General features: G+C 39.6%; 1 protein-coding gene across 2 annotated transcripts in view; it reads left to right on the forward strand.

Annotated features, from left to right (window-relative positions):
- The first annotated feature begins 1,503 nt into the window (after positions 1-1,503).
- The window catches only part of LOC115149079 (androgen receptor), a 66,604-nt gene continuing 41,924 nt past the window's right edge, over positions 1,504-26,183 (forward strand). The window contains exons 1-3 of one of the 2 annotated variants that reach the window (XM_029691588.1): positions 1,504-1,834; positions 14,972-15,123; positions 18,348-18,464. In XM_029691588.1, the coding sequence (XP_029547448.1) occupies positions 14,994-15,123; positions 18,348-18,464 (247 nt within the window). In that variant the 5' untranslated portion in view covers positions 1,504-1,834; positions 14,972-14,993. Of the gene's footprint in view, positions 1,835-2,202; positions 3,636-14,971; positions 15,124-18,347; positions 18,465-26,183 lie in introns of those variants that run through there. The other variant, XM_029691586.1, reaches the window with a different exon arrangement.

Genomic DNA, 26,183 nt, shown 5'->3' on the forward strand with positions numbered 1-26,183 from the left:
TAATGTGACGTGGGTCCTGAAATCCTTGAGTTTCAGGCCACTGTATTAGGGTAGATACTTGTTGTATTGTGTAAAATAATGTAATTTTAATGGTAATATATTCACTTAGGATTTCACTTGGTAAAGATCACAGGACTGAAGATGTATGAATGCAACAACCATGTCACTAACAAATACTGTCATGGGTGGTAACACTACAATTCACTTGAAAGGCAACGTACTCTGGGAAATATGCAAATATGGCTTTACACTAAGCAGTGTGTTAATTTAACACTAAAAGGTGTAGACCCCTATAGTCACTGGACCAGTGTTAAATTGATTTAACACTGGAGAATTTGCTGTGTGCATGTCCACTACACTCAGCCAACTCCAACCTTTTTATTATAGGCTACTTATAGGTCCTCATTTCAACCCAATCTTATCTAAGTAAGACATTTCATGATTTTCATATTTTATATTCACATTGAAATACGTTTGACTGTCTAACCTACTCGTATCAATAGGATATTTATATATACACTACCGTTCAAAATTTTGGGGTCACTCAGAAATGTCCTTGTTTTTGAAAGAAAAGCAAATTTTTTGTCCATTAAAATAACATCTAATTGATCAGAAATACTGTGTAGACATTGTTAACATTGTAAATGACTATTGTAGCCGGAAACGGCTGATTTTTTATGGAATATCTACATAGGCATACAGAGGCCCATTATCAGCAACCATCACCCCTGTGTTCCAATGGCATGTTGAGTTAGCTAATCACTTTAAAAGGCTAATTGATCATTAGAACTTTGGCAATTATGTTAGCACAGCTGAAAACGGTTGTTCTGATTAAAGATGCAATAAAACTGTCCTTCTTCAGACTAGTTGAGTATCTGGAGCATCAGCATTTGTGGGTTTGATTACAGGCTCAAAATGTCCAGAAACAAAGAACTTTCTTCTGAAACTCGTCAGTCTATTCTTGTACTGAGAAATGACTGCAATTCCATGCGAGAAATTGCCAAGAAACTGAAGATCTCATACATCAGTGTTTACTACTCCCTTCACAGAACAGCGCAAACTGCCTCTAACCAGAATAGAAAGAGGAGTGGGAGGACTCAGTGCACAACTCAGCAAGAGGACAAGTACATTAGTGTCTAGTTTGAGAAACAGACGCCTCACAAGTCCTCAACTGGCAGCTTCATTAAATAGTACCTGCAAAACTACTTTGAAGAATCTCAAATATATTTTGATTTGTTTTAACACGTTTTTGCTTACTACATGATTCCATATGTGTTATTTCATAGTTTGATGTCTTCACTATTATTAAACAATGTAGAAAATAGTATAAATAAAGAAAAACCCTTGAATGAGTAAGTGTGTCTAAACTTTTGACTGGTACTGTATATATATACATGTATTTTGAATTACTTTCTGTGGGCCAACTGGCCTTAATCCAATGATATTTATTTAGTCATTTTAAGGAATGCTGCCAAACTCACAGGCTGACGACAAAAAGCGCTCAAGGACATTGGAAGATAACTTTGTCCCTGCGCAAACTTGCAGCAATCCAAACATTCTTAAAAACCAAGCATTAATTGCTGTTCTTCCGGGGTGTGTTCAGTTGTCTGACGAGTTTTTTGGGTGCATCACTCTTTTGTAGGCTTGCAACTTTATGGATATTAAACGTTAGCCTACTAGAGGAGTTTCATGATTGAAACAGGCACCGCTTCCCCCCGGTTACGCATTTGCCAGATTGGACACAGACAACAGGGAAAAATAGCCACGATTATAGTCCATCGACTTCAGAACATCACTTCAGTCAGGACAAATTTCATTTTCGCCTTCATGGATGGTGAGCGCAAATCTGACATTTAGGATACTTCTGTTGGCTTTATAATGTCAAAATGTATGCAGTAACTTTTTTTTATATATGAATCCGTAAGCATTTTATGAAATAACGACATATTTGTTTTCATAACCTTTTTATATAAACTGAGTAAATCATTTTTGGTGTAGGCTAAATATTTCGGACAAAAAATCGATTAAATTACGCAATAGGCCTATCCTCCTATTTTTTAAAGATAGGTCTAATTAGCTGACTCATTGTTTTGTGACTTTTTACTTTCTTGTCAATGAACTTGGTCAATACGTTTACGTTTTCACAAACCTAATTTTTACAACTCAGACGGCCAATCACCGTAAACGCCGTTTTTTTGGACTATGGAGACTCCGGTTGGATTAGGAGGAGTTTGTGACTCCCCAAACCTAGTTTTTCGCGGACCTTTCCAAAACGTTTTCCACAACGTGCAAGCACTGCCGAGTAACACGACTGTCACTGAAAGCCTGGACTTTTGTAGTTCAAAGTACAGTTTCTTGCAGAATAAACAACCCTGGGAGATGCGCCAAACGAGCCGGCAATCACCCCGAAAAGAAATATGGTCAGAAACTGCTCGCAATTCTGATATTGAAGTGAGGGAAGACAACAGCGTTTGTTTTTGCAGAACACTCGAATCAGTGGCATGTCGTATCCATTTTGCCAAAAGCTCAAAAGGGAACAAAGCCGGGTTTTCCTATTTGAACGAATCAGACAATCCAAACGCGAATGAATACGGATCGTGTCGCTCTGGACAGCAAGTCTCCAACACGGAACAACAGTCCTGTCAACCTTCTGTGTCCCATCACGGAAATGAGTTAAATCCTAACAGTGAGGCCTGTGTGGCGAGCAGTTGCTCCAGTTCTGCCTGCAGCACCATCTCAAAAACGGCGAGGGAGCTCTGCAACGCTGTCTCTGTGTCACTGGGATTGACCATGGACGCAAATGAGATGACTGACCTGGGACCTAGTCACGCACCATCCAGCGTAAATCACCAAAGTCAAGAAAACTATTTGTTTGAGGTGCCTCTATTGAAATGTTCTGGAGCTGGAGAAAACGTCTCCATAACAGAATACCAATGCCCCAGTGAGCGCAATGCCAAGCCACTACAAAGTGATAAACAACTAGTTGAGATGTTTCAACGTTCCCCTGCAAACAACCTTACAGAAAAAGTGTCGACTATACAGCACCTTAGCTCCGGACATACATCCACAGATGAACAGGAGTTTAGACTGAATGAAAACAGGGATGACCCGACTTCAAAAGAAACAGATCATTTTTTGAATACAGGAGCTCGCTCAGCGTCTTATCATTTTGACCAACTGTTGCCAGCACACTTCAATCAAACCGAAACAGACAGAAACTCTTCTCCTGTGTTCTACAAACCCCCAGCACATGTCGGTGAAACTGGAGAGACTATGGAGGACAAATATGCTGACTACTTACAACAACAATACAGTGTCAAGATAAAATCTGAGGCCTTTAATAGGCATAATGAACCTGCCGGAACGTCATGGGACTTTCAGTACAGGTATAATGACAATGACAATACACAATATGGACCGAGGCAGGGTATGAATTCATACTTTGCGGGACCGGACACTGCGTTCATTTGTAACCCTCGTGAATTTGAGAGGGGTGGTGGACTTGTGCGCAGAGAGCGGCCAACTCCTGAGCAGTGGTACCCGGGCGAGATGCAAGGGAGGATGACCTATCCCAACTCCCCATGCATAAAGAATGAGGTTGGTGACACTCTGGATGTCTCTTACACAGATGCCAGGTAAGAACTTTATTGACATGCACAAATACACAGAAACACTTTACATTACAGTGCCCTTATTATGGTGTATTTAACCTACATTTGTAATTTCAGTGTGACAAAGCAATCTGTCACCTGTCACATTTTACAATGTTATGGGCTGCATAATTCTTAATTCCCTCTTCCAACAGACTATCACAATGTACTATAATAGGGTGGCTACTGTTATATTGATAATATGTATTTGATGAAAAAAATCAACTACCCCTTTGCCATATGGTAATATTGCAAATTATACAGTTTTGTGTTTATTTTATTATCTTTAATAAATGTAGCACTCTCAGTATTACTCTCTGTGGTGGTTACTGCAGTAGTAACATAGAATAAATTCTGCATAGGTTAGGCCACTATTGATCCTGAAAACAATAGCCGTGAATAGTGTTGAAGGAACAGAAAAAACAACACATTTAACAGTTCAGATTTGTACATCCTAGAGGAATTGCAAAGTTGCACCTCCATATCATTGTCATTACAGCAAATAAAGGTGTTATAAGCCTACTTTGTAGACTACTTTGAGCATCTATAGTTCTAAGCTCTGACTAGTGTATATCCATAGTGCTTGTCTGTTTTTGCTTTTTTAAAGAAATAAGACCTTCTAGGCTTCATTAGAACTTATTTTATTATTATGTTGTCTGTATAACTTTTTCCTAGAATTTGATTGGACACAAAGCCACATGCCGCATGATTTACGTATCTCGATCGCAAAATAATAAATGTGTTGTTGAATTGATTAACAATGCTTTTCATAGGATACTTCGAAAATTAACTCTTGTCCAACTTAAATCCTGCTTGTGGAATGTGCAACTAATATCATGCAAAAAGCAAGCATCATATTTGTACTGTCTGTATTACACTGAGTACGGTCGTTGAGCAAATGTTGTTGTCTTTAATGTTTTACTCACAGTGATTTGGTGTTTGGTGTAGTAGGATGGATGGAATGACACAAATAGAGCCCTTATTGGACCACAGGGTATATGGTGTACACTATTTTCATTCAAAGGTAGTCAAATCAATGTCTCAACCTTAGAGTGAACCTGTAATTTTCAAGAACTTGTCATGTTGCCTACAGAATAAGAGAAATGCATTATATATACAGACTACACTCTTAGGAAAAAAAAGTTCCAAAAGAATTCTTCAGCTGTCCCCATAGGAGAACCCTTTTTGTTCCAGGTAGAACCCTTTTTGGTTCCAGGTATAATAACTCTTTTGGGTTCCATGCGGAACCCTCTGTGGAAAGGGTTATACATGGAACCCAAAAGGGTTCTTCAAAGGGTTCTCCTATGGGGACAACCAAAGAACCCTTTTAGGTTCTAGATAGCATCTTTTTTCCTAAGAGCAGGGTTCCCCAACTGGTAGACCACCAGCCAAAACGTTTTCAGAGATTTTTTATTTTTATAAACTCAAAAAATGTCAGCAAATCAGCTCCAAGTGCTTTTAATTTTGAAAATCTGGTCCAAAGTATTTCCACACATAATAGAGAGACACGTGATTGTATACAAATGTAAGCAGGTGTGAAATTATGTTTTAGTCAAATGTATGTATTTGGGCTTTGTAGGCTGTCAATTTACAGTCTACAAATTATTTGTAATTATGTTACGGCCCCCTGACCAACCACTCACGAAAAATCAGCCCGCAGTTGACTCTAGTTGATGATCCCTGGTGTACAGGCTCTGTGAAGATAGGCTTTTTAGGGGCTGTAACAATTCAATGAGCAGACTTTCTTATCTTTCACACAAGACACTGCATCCCCTAACACTGAGTGGAGGGAGAAGTTTGTTATCGGTCCAGTCACATTTTTTTAACTCAAAAAATGGTTAGTGATGATCTCAATTCCCATATATTCAGAACAAGAAATGCTATAAAATCTTGTTTACGGTATAAACCATTTACTAACATGATCATATGAGATGTGGGCCACTTCATTTAAATTTAGTTACAAGAGATTTAGAAACAACATTCTTCCTTCCTGCCCATGAGAAAGCATTTTTGAATCTGAAACATGTTTGAATCTGTAGCTCAATTATTCCCAACCAGAAGACAAGACTTAGACAATATGCATCTCTATAATATCTGTTACAGGGAGTAATATTTCTCCAACTCAGGATAATAGTGCATCATTGGTGCCCTTACCTGTTGATTCATTTTGCCCTGTAGTTTGGAATTTTGGTATTTGCATTTACAAGATGTTTCTAAGATAGTGAAGTGGTATGGAATTTATATCAAACAGTTGCATGTATTGTAATGGGTAGCAATAACACTAGATTTGCATGTTTGTGTGTACGGCATTCCTCGTTTCCACATTGTCAGAAGTCTGTACATTTAGCACTACTTTGATTAATGTCATTAGACAGAGATCTAGTTTTACATGAGTTAACTGGTGATCTACTTTACTGCCCGTTTGACAGCAGCCCCACATCATTCATACACATGGCCATATTTTAGAATATCTTTGTCTGACTTGGAGAGCTCATCTATATACATTTTTAAATGGTCTGATAGGCCCACTATAACTGAGCCCTAGCTTGAGTTCCTATGTGAATTTGATTGTTTATTGAATTACCCCGTAGACAAAGTAATATTGTCTCTGTCAGAAAATGTTTCACATTGTGGCATTAACACTTACATTGTTCTGATCTGCAATATAACAGCAGCAACTACAATTATACCAAACATAGACCTGTTACATCACATTGAATGCTTTTACGATTTGTATTTTAGTCAACATAAACAGTAACCCCTCTGGTGTGTTCACAGTCCTAGAAGTATCCTATAGCCAGTTTATAACTGTGAAGGGACATCCAGACCATGTCTTTTCAATTATACATGAGTGCTAATTGTTATAGCTTCCTCTATAGCCCTCAAACTCAACCCTGGACCTCGAAGCCAGTTCCACTGCATTCCCCTCTAATCATGGACTGATTTAGACCAAAGCAACTCATTTTTTTCCTTTCAATTAAGACCTAGACAACCAGGTGAGGTTGAATACCCCTGCTCTATAGGATGCTTTTATAAGCAATGTATTATCCAATGGTGTATTTTTTTTTAACGAACTGCAACTATAACAAAGCATGTCTGATCAGGCTTCATCCAACTCTGGAAGTAAACGGAGATAATTCACCAACCATGTGATGTTACGGTGTACTATGGATAAATGTTACAATTGGTCAGTAATAATATATTATCAATAGAGAATATATACTGTGGTTCCAAAAAGATCAGCACAGGAACATGGAACATGGAAGTGTGGAAGAACAAGATAGGCCTCTAAAAGGCTTGTTAGACAAAGGGTCAATTAAGTTGTCAATTTCTGTTGCAGAAATTATGCTCTGTTTGGTGTGAAAATGGATTTTTGTCTTACTAAGCAGTCACTGGCACCTAACACTTATTTTTGGACTGTTCCTTACCTTTAGCTGTCATCACCATGTCATGAGAGGCATATTTGCATATTTGTAACTATTAATGAAGATGACGTTCTATCGTTTCCACATTATAGCAGCCGGACGGATTTCCACCCAATATCACACAGGCAGTATACTTCTTTACACTGTAAGTTTCAGGTTTAAAAAAACAACAACTATTAGTTACCACCACATTGAGCATATTTACTTAACATTTCAGGATGATGGTTTGAGTTTGTAGTTAAATTGAAAAAAAACCCCCAATAAAACATATATTCCTGCATTCGCTATTCAAAATGATATAAAATTTGCTTTAAAACTAACTCTATCCATGAAATGCTGGTGTTTTTAATGAGTTTTCTCTAGAGTATGTCAAATGCGATGCTGTTAGTGCATTCAGTGCATATTGTTTGCTCAGTACTGTTACTATATGTGTGTTTATTCCACCATCACTCCCAATCAGTGTAGGATTAATAATCCCTGTGGTATTTCATCAGAATTGTCTGGCTGTAAAGTTTAATCATCTTTACCAGAGGTGGCTCACCCCTTCCACCACTCCCTCTCTCGGATCACTCTCACTCCCCACTGGACTAAGAGTGGGCTTCATGCCTCAGATCCCTCTTGTCCTATTTGATGTCGCTTCCTTGGCCCCATGGCTCATTATGGCATTGTTTTTATACACTCACAACACAAGCAGGTGGCAGCCTGCAATGCACTGGGCTTTATGACTGGGAACGGTTGTTTTGAATTTGTTTCGTCATTTGAGGTGTGTGTGTGTGTGTGTGTGGGGGGGGGGGGACAAAGGGCTGGATGCACTAATGGTCAGTACTCCACTGCTGCTTTTGATGACCTAACCATCTGATCCACTCACTAAATGAGACAGTGAATTTACCTGAGATTCTAAATTACTCTCCAAATTGCACCTCAAGCGTGAAAGTGCTGTGCTAATGACAATTCGCATGTCAAAGTCACACACCACCTGCAGTGTAAAATATTATATGGATTGCAAGGTCTAAAATGTCTAAGTGCTATTTGCGTCAGTTTTTGAACTTACAAACCATATGGCTATTAGCTCCAATTGGCTTATGGGCAGCATTCTTGATATCAGCCTCCTGTTATATCAAATTCAGAATAGCTTATTATGCTCATGTGGAGTAGTCCTTCACCTAGGCGACATTTATTGGGGGAAATGTTGAATGTGAATTTCATTTCAAACTGGTTAGATGGGGTGGGTAGGGAAGAACCGGGATAAAAGTATAAAAATATTAATAAAAATATTAATAAAAATATTGTTATTTAACCTTTATTTAACTAGGCAAGTCAGTTAAGAACAAATTATTTATTTACAATGACGCCTACCCTGGCCAAACCCAGACGACCCTGGGCCAATTGTGCGCCGCCCAATGGGACTCCCAATCACAAAAATGAAAATGACATATGTTTGGAACCTTAAATAACTAAACACAACTCTACAACCAAAAAACACTTCCTGGTCTGTTTTTTACTTACATCGCTCATAACCAGTTTTTGTTGATAACTCTGCGAAACATGGTGGGACTAGGCTGTTTCTTTGCAGTGAGCTCATCCTCCACATTAGGAACGTGCTGACTTGACTACATCATTCTAGCTTCTGTGTTAGCTAAGAAAATGGGCGTGTTACTTTCGCCACGTGTTACTTTTGCCCCGGCTCTCCCTGACAAAGGACATCCGCTTTGATTCAGTAGAATTCTGTGGTTCCAAGTCTTTGACAGTGAGGCTGAACGGTAATTTCAGAGGAGTAAGATTCTTTCCAATATAAAATGACATACTTTTTTAATCCTTGATGATTTTAACAATACAATTTATAAAGTGGAGATGTTTTGCCTAATAGAGTTTTATGAATAGTCCAAATGGTCAGAACCAGTCTGAAATACAATTATTCAGCTTTTCTGATAATTTCTATTTTCCCCTGCCTTGCCATGCCTGCCCTATACATTCACATTAATACGCCATGTTGACATCCACAGGATATGCCATCAACATATTAATGGCCTGCAGTATTGCCACCTATCCTAAATGCACTTCTCATTTTGGAATTCCAAAAATTCTAACTATTTCCCTGAAATGTTTATTGCAAAAGTGGATAACGTCTACATTTTTTTTTCGGAGGTCTTTGCTGATTTATTTAGATTTTCCCATGATGTCAAGCAAAGAGGCACTGAGTTTGAAGGTAGGCCTTGAAATACATCCACAGGTACATCTCCAATTAACTCAAGTGATGTCAATTAGCCTATCAGAAGTTTCTAAAGCCCACATTTTCCGGAATTTTCCAAGCTGTTTAAAGGCAGAGTCAACTTAGTGTATGTAAACCTCTGACCCACTGGAATTGTGATAGAGTGGAATATAAGTGAAATAATCTGTCTGTAAACAATTGTTGGAAAAATTACTTGTGCCATGCACAAAGTACCGTAATTTCCGGACTATAAGCCGCAACTTTTTTCCCACGCTTTGAACCTCGTGGCTTAAACAATGACGCGGCTAATATATGGATTTTTCCCGCTTTCAATTTTTTTTGAAAGGAGATGACTTCAGTGGTTTCAGTGCATAGGAGGAGGAAGATAGTGACCAATGACTTTCTTGGTAGGCTACTGTTTACTGCTCATTTTTTATTTTTTGTTACAAGCCGTGTTTCGTTAAAGCCTATTTATTTTTGTTACAAGCCGTGTTTCGTTAAAGCCTATTTATTTTTGTTACAAGCCGTGTTTCGTTAAAGCCTATTTATTTTTGTTACAAGCTGTGTTTCGTTAAAGCCTGTGTAAAGTTCATTTGTTTCAATGTACCGGTAGGCACCTGCGGCTTATAGACATGTGCGGCTTATTTATGTTCAAAATAATACTTTTTTTAAAATTCAGTGGGTGCGGCTTATATTCAGGTGCGCTCAATAGTCCGGAAATTATGGTATATGTCCTAACCGACTTGCCAAAACTATAGTTTGTTAACAAGAAATTTGTGGAGTGGTTGAAAAGCGAGTTTTAATGACTCCAACCTAAGTGTATGTAAACTTCTGACTTCAACTGAATATAGTCATGTCAAATGAAATATTTAGCCACTGATAGCTGTTCAGAGGTAACTATGACAAAACTGAGCCTTGTGCTTTATTCCCTTACAGCTGGCCTCTCTTGCTCTAGATTCTGACCGAGAGTCAGTGGGCATTTAGCATACTGCAGAAACTGTAGAGATGACTGTTTTGGTGATTGGTTATAAGCTTTGTCCTTGCCTTCTTTATATAGAGCCTTGACATCTTACATTACGTGTCATTGAATTATAGTTATGTCTGTACACACTGTCCAATCTCTTCCTGTGCTCACGGCTGCAGTAGAGCACCCCTCTTGCCCCCCTGGCCCTGGCACTTCTGTTCTCACCTTTCCCACACTCTCTCATCATCACACCCTCTGTCCAGCTCTAATGGGAGATCAGACAAATTCTGATCTCACTTAGAAACTGTGAATCTGAGGGAGAAAAGTGAAAATGATTCAATAAATCTGGATCTGTTAATAAAATAAAATGTTGGTTAAATGCATTTGAATTCAATCAGCATCCCTTTTGATTTAAACAAAACTTTAATGTAAGAAGTGGTCAGAAAGGGAAGGTTTGGACCTGAATGCCCAAACATTCATGAGATAAAGATGCTCAAAGTTGAGCCATTTTGCCTACTTTACCATACCATGAGACATCCATGTCTTCATCCCTGAAAAATAAGTTTGATATATTTTAAAAGTTCACACACAGTGTTGTCAATCAATTGTATTATTTAAAAAAAGAAAAAAAAAGAATAAAAATAAAATATATAAAAATAAAGGAATACAAATTGTAATTTACAACCTTTAACATAAATGATCGAAAACGTGTAAACTATGATTTTTTTTCTCCATATTTGCATATGTTATAGCTTACACTCTATTTCACATCATCTGAGGTTTTGTGTTGTGCCCACCATCGGTTAAGACATGGCATGCTCTTGAACACAGATTGGGTGTCATTTCAGTCATAGGTCCATTCTATGAATTATATTTCTATCTCTTCAGACCATTGCAATGTTGCTGGTACACCGTTGACATTTAAATTGAATTGACATTTTAACAACTAATTAGTTACTATAACACAGATCCATGTGTCAACTTAAACGGTCAAGTATGTCAACTTAAACGGTCAAGTCTATTCTATTATCTATATTGCTATGATTTAAATAGGTTTCCTATGGAGGATTGACAATAACATTTAAAACAACAGATATACCCATTCAAGTCAACATTCTCTGATGTGTGGATCTCCAAACATCTTTGTGGTATCATTTGAAAGTTGACATTTTATTTGTATTCCCATTTCAGTACATTTATCAGCCAAAACATTGCACCCACCTTGTATTCAAGAGCATGTTATGTCAAAACCGATGGCAGGCACAACACAAAAACCTTAGATGATGTAAAATAGGGTCTAAGCTACAACATATGTGATTATGAATTTTACGCTTTTCTAGATAATTGAATTGTTAAAATGTCATTTCTTAAATAAAATAAATACAATTCTCTAGAAATGATCTTATACTTTGACAACCCTGTTTGTAAGCTTTTAAATGATATCAGTCTCAACCGTTTATCCATTACAGTGGTGAAGACATGGATGTGTCATGGTAGGGTGGGGTATGCAAAATAGGTCAACTTTGAGCACCTTTATTTATTTATTTTTAAAATATTTTTTTCACCTTCATTTAACCAGGTAAGCTAGTTGAGAACAAGTTCTCATTTGCAACTGCGACCTGGCCTAGATAAAGCAAAGCAATTCGACACATACAACAACACAGAGTTACACATGGAATAAACAAAACATACACTCAATAATACAGTAGGACAAAAGAAAACAAAAAGTCTATATACAGTGAGTGCAAATGAGGTAAGTTAAGGCAATAAATAGGCCATGGTGGCGAAGTAATTACAATATAGCAATTAAACACTGGAATGGTAGATGTGCAGAAGATGAATGTGCAAGTAGAGATACTGGGGTGCAAAGGAGCAAGATAAATAAATAAATACATTATGGGGATGAGGTAGGTAGATAGATGGGCTGTTTACAGATGGGCTATGTACAGGTGCAGTGATCTGTGAGCTGCTCTGACAGCTGGTGCTTAAAGCTAGTGAGGGAGATATGAGTCTCCGGCTTCAGTGATTTTTGCAGTTCGTTCCAGTCATTGGCAGCAGAGAATGGGAAGGAAAGACGACCAAAGAAGGAATTTGCTTTGGGGGTGACCAGTGAGATATATCTGCTGGAGCGCGTGCTACGAGTGGGTGCTGCTATCGTGACCAGTGAGCTGAGATAAGGCGGGGCTTTACCTAGCAGAGACTTGTAGATAACCTGTAGCCAGTGGGTTTGGCGACGAGTATGAAACGAGGGCCAACCAACGAGAGCGTACAGGTTGCAATGGTGGGTAGTGTATGGGGCTTTGGTGACAAAACGGATGGCACTGTGATAGACTCCATCCAGTTTTTCGAGTAGAGTGTTGGAGGCTATTTTATAGATGACATTAACGAAGTCGAGGATCGGTAGGATAGTCAGTTTTACGAGGGTATGTTTGGCAGCATGAGTGAAGGATGCTTTGTTGCGATATAGGAAGCCGATTCTAGATTACATTTTGGATTGGAGATGCTTAATGTGAGTCTGGAAGGAGAGTTTACAGTCTAACCAGATACCCAGGTATTTGTAGTTGTCCACGTATTCTAAGTCAGAGCCGTCCAGAGTAGTGATGCTGGACGGGCGAGCAGGTGTGGGCAGTGATCGATTCAATAGCATGCATTTAGTTTTACTTGCGTTTAAGAGCAGTTGGAGGCCACGGAAGGAGAGTTGTATGGCATTGAAGCTCGTCTGGAGATTAGTTAACACAGTGTCCAACGAGGGGCCAGAAGTATACAGAATGGTGTCATCTGCGTAGAGGTGGATCAGAGAATCACCAGCAGCAAGAGCAACATCATTGATGTATACAGAGAAGAGAGTCGGCTCGAGAATTGAACCCTGTGGCACACCCATAGAGACTGCTAGAGGTCCGGACAACAGGCCCTCCGATTTGACACACTGAACTCTATCAGAGAAGTAGTTGGTAAACCAGGTGAGGCAATCATTTGAGAAACCAAGGCTGTCGAGTCTGCCAATAAGAATGTGGTGATTGACAGAGTCGAAAGCTTTGGCCAGGTCGATGAATACGGGTGCACAGTAATGTCTCTTAGCGATGGCGGTTATGATGTCGTTTAGGACCTTGAGCTTGGCTGAGGTGTACCCATGACCAGCTCTGAAACCAGATTGCATAGCGGAGAAGGTACGGTGGGATTCGAAATGGTCGGTAATCTGTTTATTAACTTGGTTTTCGAAGACGTTAGAAAGACAGGGTAGGATAGATATAGGTCTGTAGCAGTTTGGGTCTAGTGTCACCCCCTTGGAAGAGGGGGATGACTGCGGCAGCTTTCCGATTTTTGGGAATCTCAGACGATACGAAAGAGATGTTGAACAGGCTAGTAATAGGGGTTGCAACAATTTTGGCAGATAATTTTAGAAAGAGAGGGTCCAGATTATCTCTTGAATGTTTTGGCATTCAGGTCCAAAAAGTCACTTTCTCGGCACTTCAACAATGGAAAAGTTTGTGGTCATATGCATATCCTTAAAAAACATAGGTGCTGGGCTAATAAAGAATACTAGTAAATAAGAAGAAGGCCTGCACACTCTTTAAGTTCCCAATTCACCACTTATTGCCTATGTTTCGATTTGAAACTAATCTTCGCCAGGTCAAACAAAAAACCTGAAGAAGATCGGTTTCAGATCGAAACGTAGTCAATAAAGCAGTGAATTGGGAGCTTAAAGAGTGTGCGGGCCTTCTTGCTCTTTACTACACCTCTACAATGGGCAAATATGTATGGAAATACTACACCTCTACAATGGGCAAATATGTATGGAAATACTACACCTCTACAATGGGCAAATATGTATGGAAGGTTTCGTTCAAGTCAAAAGGGGTCATTCAATTCAAATGGATTTACCCTTTTCACTATTTCTATAGAACCACACAAATAGGTGATGCACTTGATGGTAGTAGTATTGCACCTGAGCCCTCAATGTGAGGAGTCCTATAGAATGCCAGCCAGAGGCAATCACGTTTCATTTTGATCATGGACTATGGTCCAGATTGGGTGTCAGCTTCTATGTGAGGTGTTGGTCATTTTGCCCCTACTAAGTCAGTGGCTTATAGCTAACCATGTTTATTTTTAGCAGAAGATCAACTTGCTTATGTGACATGCCTTGCATAATGTTAATTTCATCAGAGCAATTGCTCTGTGTTTGTCAATTATCATGTGGACAATGAAGCTCTGCAGTTATACTATGATAGTTTTGATGAATTTGAATATTTTAGACAAGTCCACTAGTCCTTTCTCAATGGTTTAACCCCTATAGAAAAAAATACAGGCCTCAAGCATTAGGTTCATGGTCACTTCATGGTCCTGTATGGCTCAGATGGTAGAACATTGCGCTTGCACTGCCAGGGTTGTGGGTTGATTACCGGGCCCACCCATATGTAAAATGTATGCACGCATGACTGACATAGAAGCTGACACCCAATCTGGACCATAGTCCATGATCAAAATGAAACGTGATTGCCTCTGGCTGGTAAGTCACTTTGGATAAAAGTGTTTGCTACATAGCATGTATTATATTACTTTTGTTAAAATGGCAGGAAACGGCTTATCAGAGTGTATGTAGTGGCAATAGAGAGGCAGAAGATAATAGGAACGCATATACTTATTGAATGATGCTGTTGACTAATTCTGTACTGTTTGTGTATGTTTTTGTTCTTTTCTAAAAGCTTTTACTATATTCCTAAAGGTTTGAGGGTGGCAGCGACCACATGTACCCCATGGAGTTCTTCTTCCCGCCCCAGAGGACCTGTCTGATCTGTGCAGAAGAGGCATCCGGCTGCCACTATGGAGCACTCACCTGTGGCAGCTGCAAAGTGTTCTTCAAGAGAGCTGCAGAAGGTAAGACTTGATTAAGTGATATGCCGTTGCACCTCTCCATACAGAAGACAGAGCAGAGCATTAATGGTGGAAATGGGATCCATATGTCAGAGCCACCTCTCATGCTTTTTGGAAATAATGTCTTTATGTATTACACTGAACAAAAACATACAGTGCATTCAGAAAGTATTCAGATCCCTTGACTTTTTTCACATTTTGTTACGTTACAGCCTTATTCTAAAGTAGATAAAAAAAAAAAAAATGTAATCATTAATCAACACACAATACCCCATAATGACAAACCAAAAACAGGTTTTGAATTTTTTGCAAATGTATAATATATATATAAAACTTTTTACACTTTTTACACTTTTTACATAAGTATTTAGACTCTTTGATATGAGACTCGAAATTGAGCTCAGGTGCATCCTGTTTCCATTGATCATCCTTGAGATTTTTCTACAACTTGATTGGAGTCCACCTGTGGTAAATGTAATTGATTGGACATGATTTGGAAAGGCACACACCTGTCTATATAAGGTCCCACATTTGACAGTGCATGTCAGAGCAAAAACCAAGCCACGAGGTCGAAAGAATTGTCCGTAGAGCTCAGAGACAGGATTTTTGTCAAGGCACAGATCTGGAGAAGGGTATCAAAACATTTCTGTGACATTGAAGGTCCCCAAGAACACAGTGGCCTTTGTCATTCTTAAAAGGAAGAAGTTTGGAACCACCAAGACTCTTCCTAGAGCTGGCCGCCCGGCCAAACTGAGCAATCGGGGGAGAAGGGCCTTGGTAGGTGACCAAGAACCCAATGGTCACTCTGAAAGAACTCCAGAGTTCCTCTGTGGAGATGGGAGACTTTCAGAAGGACAACCATCTCAGCAGCACTCCACCAATAAGGTCTTTATGGTAGGGTGGCCAGACTTAAGCCACTCCTCAGTAAAAGGCACATGACAGCCCGCTTGGAGTTTGTCAAAAGGCACCTAAAGGACTCTCAGACCATGAGAAACAAGATTCTCTGGTCTGATGAAACCAAGATTGAACTCGTTGGCCTGAATGCCAAGCGTCCCGTCTGGAGGAAACCTGGCACCATCCCTACAGTGAAGCATGGTGGTGGCAGCATCATGTTGTGGGGATGTTTATCAGTGGCAGGGACTTTGAGACTAGTCAGGATCGAGGGAAGATGAACAGAGCAAAGTACAGAGAGATCCTTGATGAAAACCTGCTCCAGAGCACTCAGGACCTCAGACTGGGGTGAAGGTTCACCTTCCAACAGGACAAAGACCTTAAGCACACAGCCAATACAATGCAGGAGTGGCTTCGGGACAAGTCTCTGAATGTCCTTGAGTGGCCCAGCCAGAGCCCAGACTTGAACCTGATCGGAGAGACCTGAAAATAGCTGTGCAGCGACGCTCCCCATGCAACCTGACCGAGCTTGAGAGGATCTGCAGAGAAGAATTGGAGAAACTTTCCAAATACAGGTGTGCCAAGCTTGCAGCGTCATATCCAAGAAAACACGAGGCTGTAATCGCTGCCAAAGGTGTTTCAACAAAGTACTGAGTAAAGGGTCTGAATACTTATGTAAATTTAATATTTCAGTTAATTCTTTTTTTCTAAAAACCTGTTTTTGCTTCGTCATTGGGGGTATTGTGTGTAGATTGATGAGGGAAAAAAAGATTGAATCAATTTTAGAATAAGGCTGTAACGTAACAAAATGTGGAAAAAGTCCAGGTGTCTGAATACTATAAATGCAATATGAAACAATTTCAGCAATTTTACTGAGTTACTGTTCACATAAGGAAATCAATCAATTGAAATAAATCATTTGGCCCTAATCTATGGATTTCACATTACTGGGCAGGGGTGCAGCCATGAGTGGGCCTGGGTGGTCATAGGCCCACCCACAGGGGGCCAGGCCCAACCAATTAGAATCCGTTTTTCCCCACAAGGGCTTTATTACAGCCAGAAATACTCCTGTTTCATCAGCTGTCCAGGTGGCTGGTCTCAGACGATCCGGCAGGTGAAGAAGCTGGATGTTGCAGTTCTGGGCTGGTGTGGTTACATGTGATCTGCGGTTGGACGTACTGCCAAATTCTCTAAAACAATGTTGGAGGTGGCTTATGGTAGAGAAATGAACATTCAATTCTCTGACAACAGCTCTGGTGGACATTCCTGCAGTCAGTAGGCCAATTGTATGCTCCCTCAAAACTTGAGATGTCTGTGGGATTGGGTTGAGTGACAAAACTGCACATTTTAGATTGGCCTTTTATTGTCCCTAGGACAAGGTCCACCTCTGTAATGATCATGCTGTTTAATCAGCTTATTGATATGCCACATCTGTCAGGTGGATAGATTTACTTGGCAAAGGAGAAATGCTCAGTAACAGGAATGTAAACAAATTTGTGCACCAAATTTGAGAGGAATAAGCTTTTTGTGCGTGTGGAACATTTCTGGGATCTTTTCTTTCAGCTCATGAAACTTGAGACCAACACTTTTACATGTTGCGTTTATACTTTTGTTCAGTACAGATGTAAATTATGTTATAAGGAAAATTGATAAATGTATTTCAAAGGAAAATTCCCATGGTCCATAGTATGGTTGATTTGAAATATGTCAACAGAAATCTAAAGTTACATTCATCCTAGCCTATCCCTCTGGGAAATCAGATTTAAACACAAACATTCTGAGCTACCAAGGCAAGTTAATCAGGCTTTTACTGACAATTACATCTAATCCATTACTATTTCAGTACAATGGCAGTTTTGGATGCAAAATATTTTTGGATGCAATATAGTTTCTCTTTAATTGACCATGCTCTGCCATGAAAATAACAGAAAACACCAGCTAAAATGCTGCCTTCCAGCTCCTAGGTATTCATTTGTTTTGTTCAGGATTTTCCTTTCTTAATTGAACTGCGCATGGAAGCCGCATAACTGCCATCAAACCATGCCATGTAAAATGATAGATTTGATTAATTCAATATGCTACTTATAGAGCATGTCAATGTACTCTTCAACAAAAGTGTGTACACTGAGGAGATTTTATAGTCTAAGCTTCTGCTTTTTATGATCATCACACTGGACATGATAAGCAAGAGAGCAAAACGTATAACTGTTCCGGCTGTAATCATTCATGATGTAACTAACAACCATGTTACAACTTACAACCATGACGTACCTTTCTTAATCATTCAAAGTAGAATTTCGTATTCTAATTCTTATCTTTGTTTGCATCTTTGTTAGGGAAACAGAAATACCTGTGTGCCAGCAGAAATGACTGCACCATCGATAAGCTGAGAAGGAAGAACTGCCCATCATGTCGACTGAGGAGGTGTTTTGAAGCTGGGATGACCCTCGGAAGTAAATACAACTATTATGTCAATTTCTTAAGTCTATGAGAAATAATCAAAGTACTTAGCCATCCATCCATCCACCCACCCACTGATCGATAATCATGGACAAAAGTTTGTGAATGTACAGTTACATACACTCACCAGCCAGTTTATTAGGTACACCACCCCGTTCACGAAAACATATCGCTCCTACAGACAGTGGCTGTGGGTTGCTATATAAAGCAGGCAGACAGGCATTGAAGCTTTCAGTTACTGTTCGATTGAACGTTAGAATGGGCAAAATAAGTTGTGTGGTATGATCGTCGGTGCCAGGTGCGCCGGATCCAGTATCTCAGAAACAGCCGCCCTCCTGGGCTTTTCACGCCCGACAGAATCTAGGGTTTACCGAGAACGGTGCGACAAACAAAAACATTCAGTCAGCGAAAACAGCTTGTTGATGAGAGAGGTCAAAGGAGAATAGCAAGAATCGTGCAAGATAACAGGTGGGCTACAAACAGACAAATAATGGCGCAGTACAACAGTGGTGTGCAGAACAGCATCTCGGAACACACAACTCGTCGATCCTTGTCACGGATGGGCTATTGCAGCAGATAACCACACCGGGTTCCTCTCCTATCAGCTAAAAACAAGAAGAAGCGGCTCCAATGCTAGACAATTGAGAATTGAGAAGAAAAACATTGACTTAAACATTACAGCGAGTTCAGTTTACTTCAGTCCCAAGACCTCAACCCAATAGCATAGCTGCGGGAAGTAGGGGTGCTGAGGGAACTAAAAAAATACAATAAAAATAGTGCACTTGGCCTTTATTATTCCCCACAGCACCCCCACCCAGCGGCAATGCCCAATAGAGTATCTTTGGGATGAGATGGAACGGGCTGTTCGCGGCATTAATGTACCACTGTCCAATCTACAGCAACTGCGTGATGCCATCGCATCAGCATGGAACAACATTCCTCTGGAATGTTTCCGACACCTTGTAAAATGTCTCCGATACTTCAAGTGGTTCTGGAGGCAAAGGGGGTCCGACCCGATACTAGATGGCTCTACCTAATAAACTGGCCAGTGAGTATATATGGGCCATCCTACAGAAGTGGTGCAAATTGGGGGTTGAAAAAAAGCTCATTTGTATCCTATTTTTCCCCAAACATTCAGCACGTCTTCCAACATACAGTGCCTTCAGAAAGTATTCACACCCCTGACTTTTTCCACATTTTGTTATGTTATAGCCTGAATTTAAAATAGATTCAATTGAGATTTTTGTCTCTGGCCTACACACAATACCCCATAATGTCAGAGTGGAATAACCTATTATTATTATTATTTTTAACAAATTCATAAAAAAAGAAAAGCTGAAATATCTTGAGTCAGTAAGTACCCGAGTATTCCTTTGTTATGGCAAGCCTAAATAAGTTCTGGAGTAAAAATGTGCTTAACAAGTCACATAATAAGTGGTACGGACTCACTTTGTGTGCAATAGTACATTTTAACATGATTTCTTTAATGAGTACCTCATCTCTGTACCCCACAAATACAATTATCTGTAAGGTCCCTCAGTCGAGCAGTACATTTCAAACACAGATTCATCCACAAACTCCAGGGAGGTTGTCCAATGCTTCGCAAAGAAGGTCACCAATGGGTACAAATAAAAAAAGCAGACATTGAATATCCCTTTGAGCATGGGGAAGTTATTAATTACACTATGGATGGTGTATCAATACACCCAGTCACTACAAAGGTACAGGCGTCCTTCTTAACTCAGTTGCCAAAGAGGATGCAAACTGCTCAGGGACTTCACCATTAGGCCAATGGTGACTATAAAACAGTTACAGAGTTTAATGGCTGTGATCGGAGAAAACTAAGGATGGATCAACAACATTGTAGTTATAGTACTCCACAATACTAACCAAACTGACAGAGTGAAAAGAAGGAAGCCTGTACAGAATACAAATATTGCAAAACATGCATCCTGTTTGCAACAAGGCACTAAAGTAATACTGCAAAAAAAATGTGGCAAAGCAATTAACGTTTTGTCCTGAATGCAAAGTGTTATGTTTGGGGCAAATCCAATACAACACCTTACTGAGTACCACTCTCCATATTTTCAAGCATAGTGGTGGTTGCATCATGTTATGAGTGTGCTTGTAATCGTTAAGGGCTGGGGAGTTTTTCAGGATAAAAAATACCACTCTCCATATTTTCAAATACCACTCTCCATATTTTCAAGCATAGTGGTGGTTGCATCATGTTATGAGTGTGCTTGTAATCGTTAAGGGCTGGGGAGTTTTTCAGGATAAAAAAATAAACGGATTGGAGCTAAGCACAGGCAAAAAAGCAGAGGAAAACCTGGTTCAGTCTACTTTCCACCAGACACTGGGAGATGACTCTACCTTTCAGCATATTTGAAATATTTACCTGAATTCCTTACCACTCCACTAAATTTGTCCCTACCGAAACATAGTAAAAAAGTTGCAATAAAGGAAGAACCAGTAGTGATCATTTTGATTAACCTTCTATTACAGATACTTTTTTAAATTTAATTTTCATACAAAATTAACAAAATAGTAAAAACATTGTTTTTTTACCTGATTTTCAAAACCTAGAGAAATATAATCTCTATTGTTCTCTGTAAAATGTTTGTTGATTGTATGAATCTGAAACTTGTTTATCGATTGAATTAGTTATGCATCTAATTCATTATATTGTTAGATGTTTAAATTATTCCTTTACCTATGTTTATTTAGGAAAAATAAGAGGTGTTTCAGTATGAAGTGTCAATCAAATAAATGAATTGAGGACTCTAGATGGATGTGACTTGTTTTAGTATAGACATTGCAAAGACCAAGACCACTAGATCAAGAGTCCGTGGGCCCTTTCTTCAATTGTAAGATACTCAAGTAGAGTAAACTCGAGTATGGTATAGTAGAGTAGAGCACAGAGTACATTAGAGCACAGTACATTAGAGTGCAGTAGAGTATGGTACAGTACAGTAGAGTACGGTACAGTACAATAGAGTACAGCACAATACAATACAGTAGAGAACAGTGAATTACAGTACAGTATAACACATTATAGACATCCAAGTTTTGGCCAAATAGATGTCAATGTTTGGGCTCTTGAAGGGTTGGAGCCCCCTGCTGACTAAGCATCTCAATACTCTACACTTTTTCTTGAAGCGTGCATTTGTCTACTACCCACATGGTGATCCTCTGTAGCTCAGTTGGTAGAGCATGGGGTATGCGACTTTGTAATGGAGATGGCCTCAATGATGCTGCCCATGTTGTCACAGACTCCAAAGATACAAAGAGGAGATCTCTGTATATATCTATGGTTTCATTATAGTTTCGGTTGTGGCCGTTTTGGTTTGGACAATTTTTACATATATTTTACATTAAACTGCAAATTAAAACGTCAAAAAACAAAATTTTTCCATCAATAGAATCAATGTAGGGACATAGGCGGTGGGTGAGTTTCAAGTTTGGGGAAGCTAATTTTCACCATAAAAATTCACCTTTCTAAAAAAGCATTCCATGCATCATCACATTTGTAGACTTATGTAAGATAGCCTACTATTTGTAATGTGATGAGTAGATTGGATACTCATTTAGGCTAATAATATAACTCAATCACTGTTCACAAAAAAAGATTGTTCAATGCATGGCGTATAGCGTAGAGTAGACCTAAGCTATATGCTAGCCTATATCAGACACGCTTCTTCATTCTTTGCATGGGAAAAATGTGGCCTTTTTATAAACAAATGTTATGCAATTCTACTACACTTTATATGACTGGAGACATTAGCAGAATCTTGTTTAATATGACAAGTTGCAAGGGAGCCTACTCTAATGATACTGACAAACAGATCGACATTGTCCATATAATAGGCCTACGAGAAGGGGAGACACAAATAGAATATGACATCCAAAAATTTGGCACTGACCCAATGATAACATTTTTATATGCGCAGTGCGCACTCACCAGGGATATGGTCAATGCTCTTCTCTGGTGCCAAAAAGATAGGCTATACTGTTGTTCACACAATTAAGTTGAGAATTTTGATAACTAAAAGCCAGATTAGAGTATTTTCATTGTATTCTCTTTACAGCAATAGCCATTTGCTTTCCAAACTATGTCTTCCCGTGATTGTATTTTTAAATATTGCGTTATGCCTGGCTGGGCCTCTCTACTTTTCACTGACAGTCGCAACTCAACAATAATCTATTTGTTATTTGCCGTGTAAGCTGCACAAATTGGTTGCGCTGCCCTTCCTTCCGACTGTAGGCAATGCAATTTAATACAATTATTTGAAAATAAGCTAATTATCCTCTGAGGCCAAATCATGCATTAGTAGCCTATTTTGATAGATTTTATTTCTGTATAGGCAGGAGTAGGCTAATTAGGCTATATATTTTGTTGTCAATTTAATTCAATTTACTTTAGGGAAAGCTTCCTTTAGCCTAATGGATGAGCCGCCTATGTGTAGGGAGGTAACTTGATATCATGAGGGAATTGCTTAGACCACACTTACCGGTAGGACTAGATATCTCACGAGCTCTGGCAGAGAAGTAGCCTATATGACCTCTTTAAAAGTATCCTAAATGTACAGATAAACTATCCATCACCAGTAAATGAAGGAACTTCAGAGATAATAGGCTGGTTTATGCTGAGATCAACATGCTTTTATTAGCCTACTAGAATCTCATACAAAAATAGTTTTGTGATAGGCCATCAATTAAAACCCTAGACCCCCTCCAATTCACACACCGCCCCAACAGATCCACAGATGACATAATCTCAATTGCATTCCACACTGCCCTTTTCCACCTGGAAAAAAGGAACACCTATGTGAGAATGCTGTTCATTAACTACAGCTCAGCGTTCAACACCATAGTGCCTACAAAGCTCATCACTAAGCTAAGGACCCAGGGACTAAACACCTCCCTCTGCAACTGGATCCTGGACTTCCTGACGGGACGCCCCCAGGTGGAAAGGGTAGGCAACAACACATCTGCCACGCTGATCCTCATCACTGGGGCACCTCCGGGGTGTGTGCTTAGTGTCCTCCTGTACTCCCTCTTGTACTCACTGTTGAAGTCGTGGCCAAGCATGACTCCAACACCATCATTAAGTTTGCTGACAACAGTGGTAGGCCTGATCACCGACAACGATGAGACAGCCTATGGGGAGAAGGTCAGAGACCTGGCAGTGTGGTGCCAGGACAACAACCTCTGTCTCAATGTGAGCAAGACAAAGGAGCTGATCGTGGACTATAGGAATAGGAGGGCCGAACAACTTACATACACTAAGTTGACGATGGTCATTATGGCCAAACAGTTCTATTTTTGTTTCATCAGACCAGAGGACACTTCTCCAAAAAGTACAATCTTTGTCCCCATGTGCAGTTGCAAACAGTAGTCTGGCTTTTTTTATGGCGGTTTTGGAGCAGTGGCTTCTTTCTTGCTGAGCGGCCTTTAGGTTATGTCGATATAGGACTCGTTTTACTGTGGATATAGATACTTTTGTAGCTGTTTCCTCCAGCATCTTCACAAGGTCCTTTGCTGTTGTTCTGGGATTGATTTGCACTTTTCGCACTAAAGTACGTTCATCTCAAGGAGACAGAACGCATCTCCTTCCTGAGCGGTATGACGGCTGCGTGGTCCCATTTTGTTTATACTTACGTACTATTGTTTGTACAGATGAACATGGTACCTTTAGGCGTTTGGAAATTGCTCGCAAGGATGAACCAGACTTGTGGAGCTCAACAATTTATTTTTGAGGTCTTGGCTGATTTCTTTTGATTTTCCCAAGATGTGAAGCAAAGAGGCAGTGAGTTTGAAGGTAGGCCTTGAAATACATCCACAGGTACACCACCAATTGACTCAAATGATGCCAATTAGCCTATCAGAAGCATCTAAAGCCATGACATAATTTTCTGTAATTTTCCAAGCTGTTTTAAGGCAGAGTCAACTTATTGTATGTAAACTTCTGACCCACTGGAATTGTGATACAGTGAATTATAAATGAAATAATCTGTCTGTAAACAATTGTTGGAAAAGTTACTTGTGTCATGCACAAAGTAGATGTCCTAACCGACTTGCCAAAACTATAGTTTGTGAACAAGAAATTTGTGGAGTAGTTGAAAAACGAGTTTTAATGACTCCAACCTAAGTGTATGTAAACTTACGACTTCAACTGTACATTTCTTGTGTTACTTTTTAATTGATTACATTTTTTTAAACTTATGTTTATTTAGTAAATATTTTATTAACTATATTTCTTGAACTGCATTGCTTGTAAGTAAGCATTTCACTGTTGTGTTTGGTGCATGTGACAAATAAAATGAAAACATAGTAAACTTTCATGATGACACTTCGTTTAATCGTTGAAGTGTTGGCTAATGGTTTACTGAAACATAAGGAAGCTATCCGATTTTCAATAGCACCCATGACAACAACCTATTAATTTGATGATAAGGGAGAACCGTGCATATTGGATGGATTTGGCGGACTGGTTCCAAAATATATCCTCCCATTGCAAGGATCAACTTGCTGTGGCATGCAGTTTTATAGACTCATGCAGTAGTAGCAGTAATAATAATAAACTATTCCTACCTTACTATTCTACGCAAGTTGATGCGTTCTGATTAGACTATTTCAAATACTTCAAGCAATAGTCAAAAGCCACTTTCTGGACCCCAAAAATTCTGAGGTGTGCACAGATTATTTGGACAATAATGTTGTGTGGAGTCGTTTTTTATTAGCGGGAAGAAGTTTAACTAATGTCTAATTCTGTCTTTGGTAAACAAAAGTGTCACAATACATAGGGGCATATTTATCAATCAGGGCATTTGAAGCCGAGCAGAGATCTTCATGCCTTCTGCCAAACCTGGTCTGATATCGCAAAGGAGATTCATCCTGTCCCTTTGGGGATTTAGATTATTAAACAGTATTTTAGGTAGCGCAGATTATCTGCGTGGAGCTGTTTTTACACACACCTGGCCCCTATTCCCAGTGATTAATAATTGTGTCCTTGGTTTACCATTGTCCTGTCGATTATTGTTACAAACAAATTATTATTTACAATGAGGGCCTAGGAACAGTGGGTTAACTGCTTTGTTCTGGGGCAGAACGACAGATTTTCACCTTGTCGGCTCAGGGATTCGATCTAGCAACCTTTCGGTTACTGGCCCAATACTCAAACCACCAGGCTACCTGCTGCCGTTGTGGATTGTGCAGATGATTACGGGTCTAGTCCCGTGTGTTAATCATTGTGCGCGTGTGTTATTATTCAAGGTACTCCTCGCTCTTTTTTTGGGGTTCAACCCTGTGTTTTGTCACGTGTTTGTTTGGTATTCGTCCCTGTGCCTTTACACGGCACGCCGTAATTTGGGTACAATAAAAAACCCTATTACGCATTCCTGCTTCTGTCTCCCGAATCATTCATACCAACGTGACAATTGTGCATGCCCTTGGTGGCAGTCTGGTTGATTACAGCCAAAAGCTGTTTTGTGTGGTTTGTAATGAGTCTCTTATAGAACGTCTTATCAATCAGTTGCCTGAGTACTTCAGTCGTATAGACAGTGTAGTTGTGTACAATAACAGCACCTCCCTTGTCCGCTGGGAGGTTGAATATAATATGTGTCATTCTGGAGATTTAATACTAGAGCCGCCTGGCCTTTTAGCCTATAAGTACCCGCTAGAGAACGTTGCCGGGTGTCACCTTTAGCAGT

The sequence above is a fragment of the Salmo trutta genome, chromosome 15 (assembly GCF_901001165.1).
Source record: "Salmo trutta chromosome 15, fSalTru1.1, whole genome shotgun sequence".
NCBI classification, from domain to species: Eukaryota; Metazoa; Chordata; class Actinopteri; order Salmoniformes; family Salmonidae; genus Salmo; species Salmo trutta.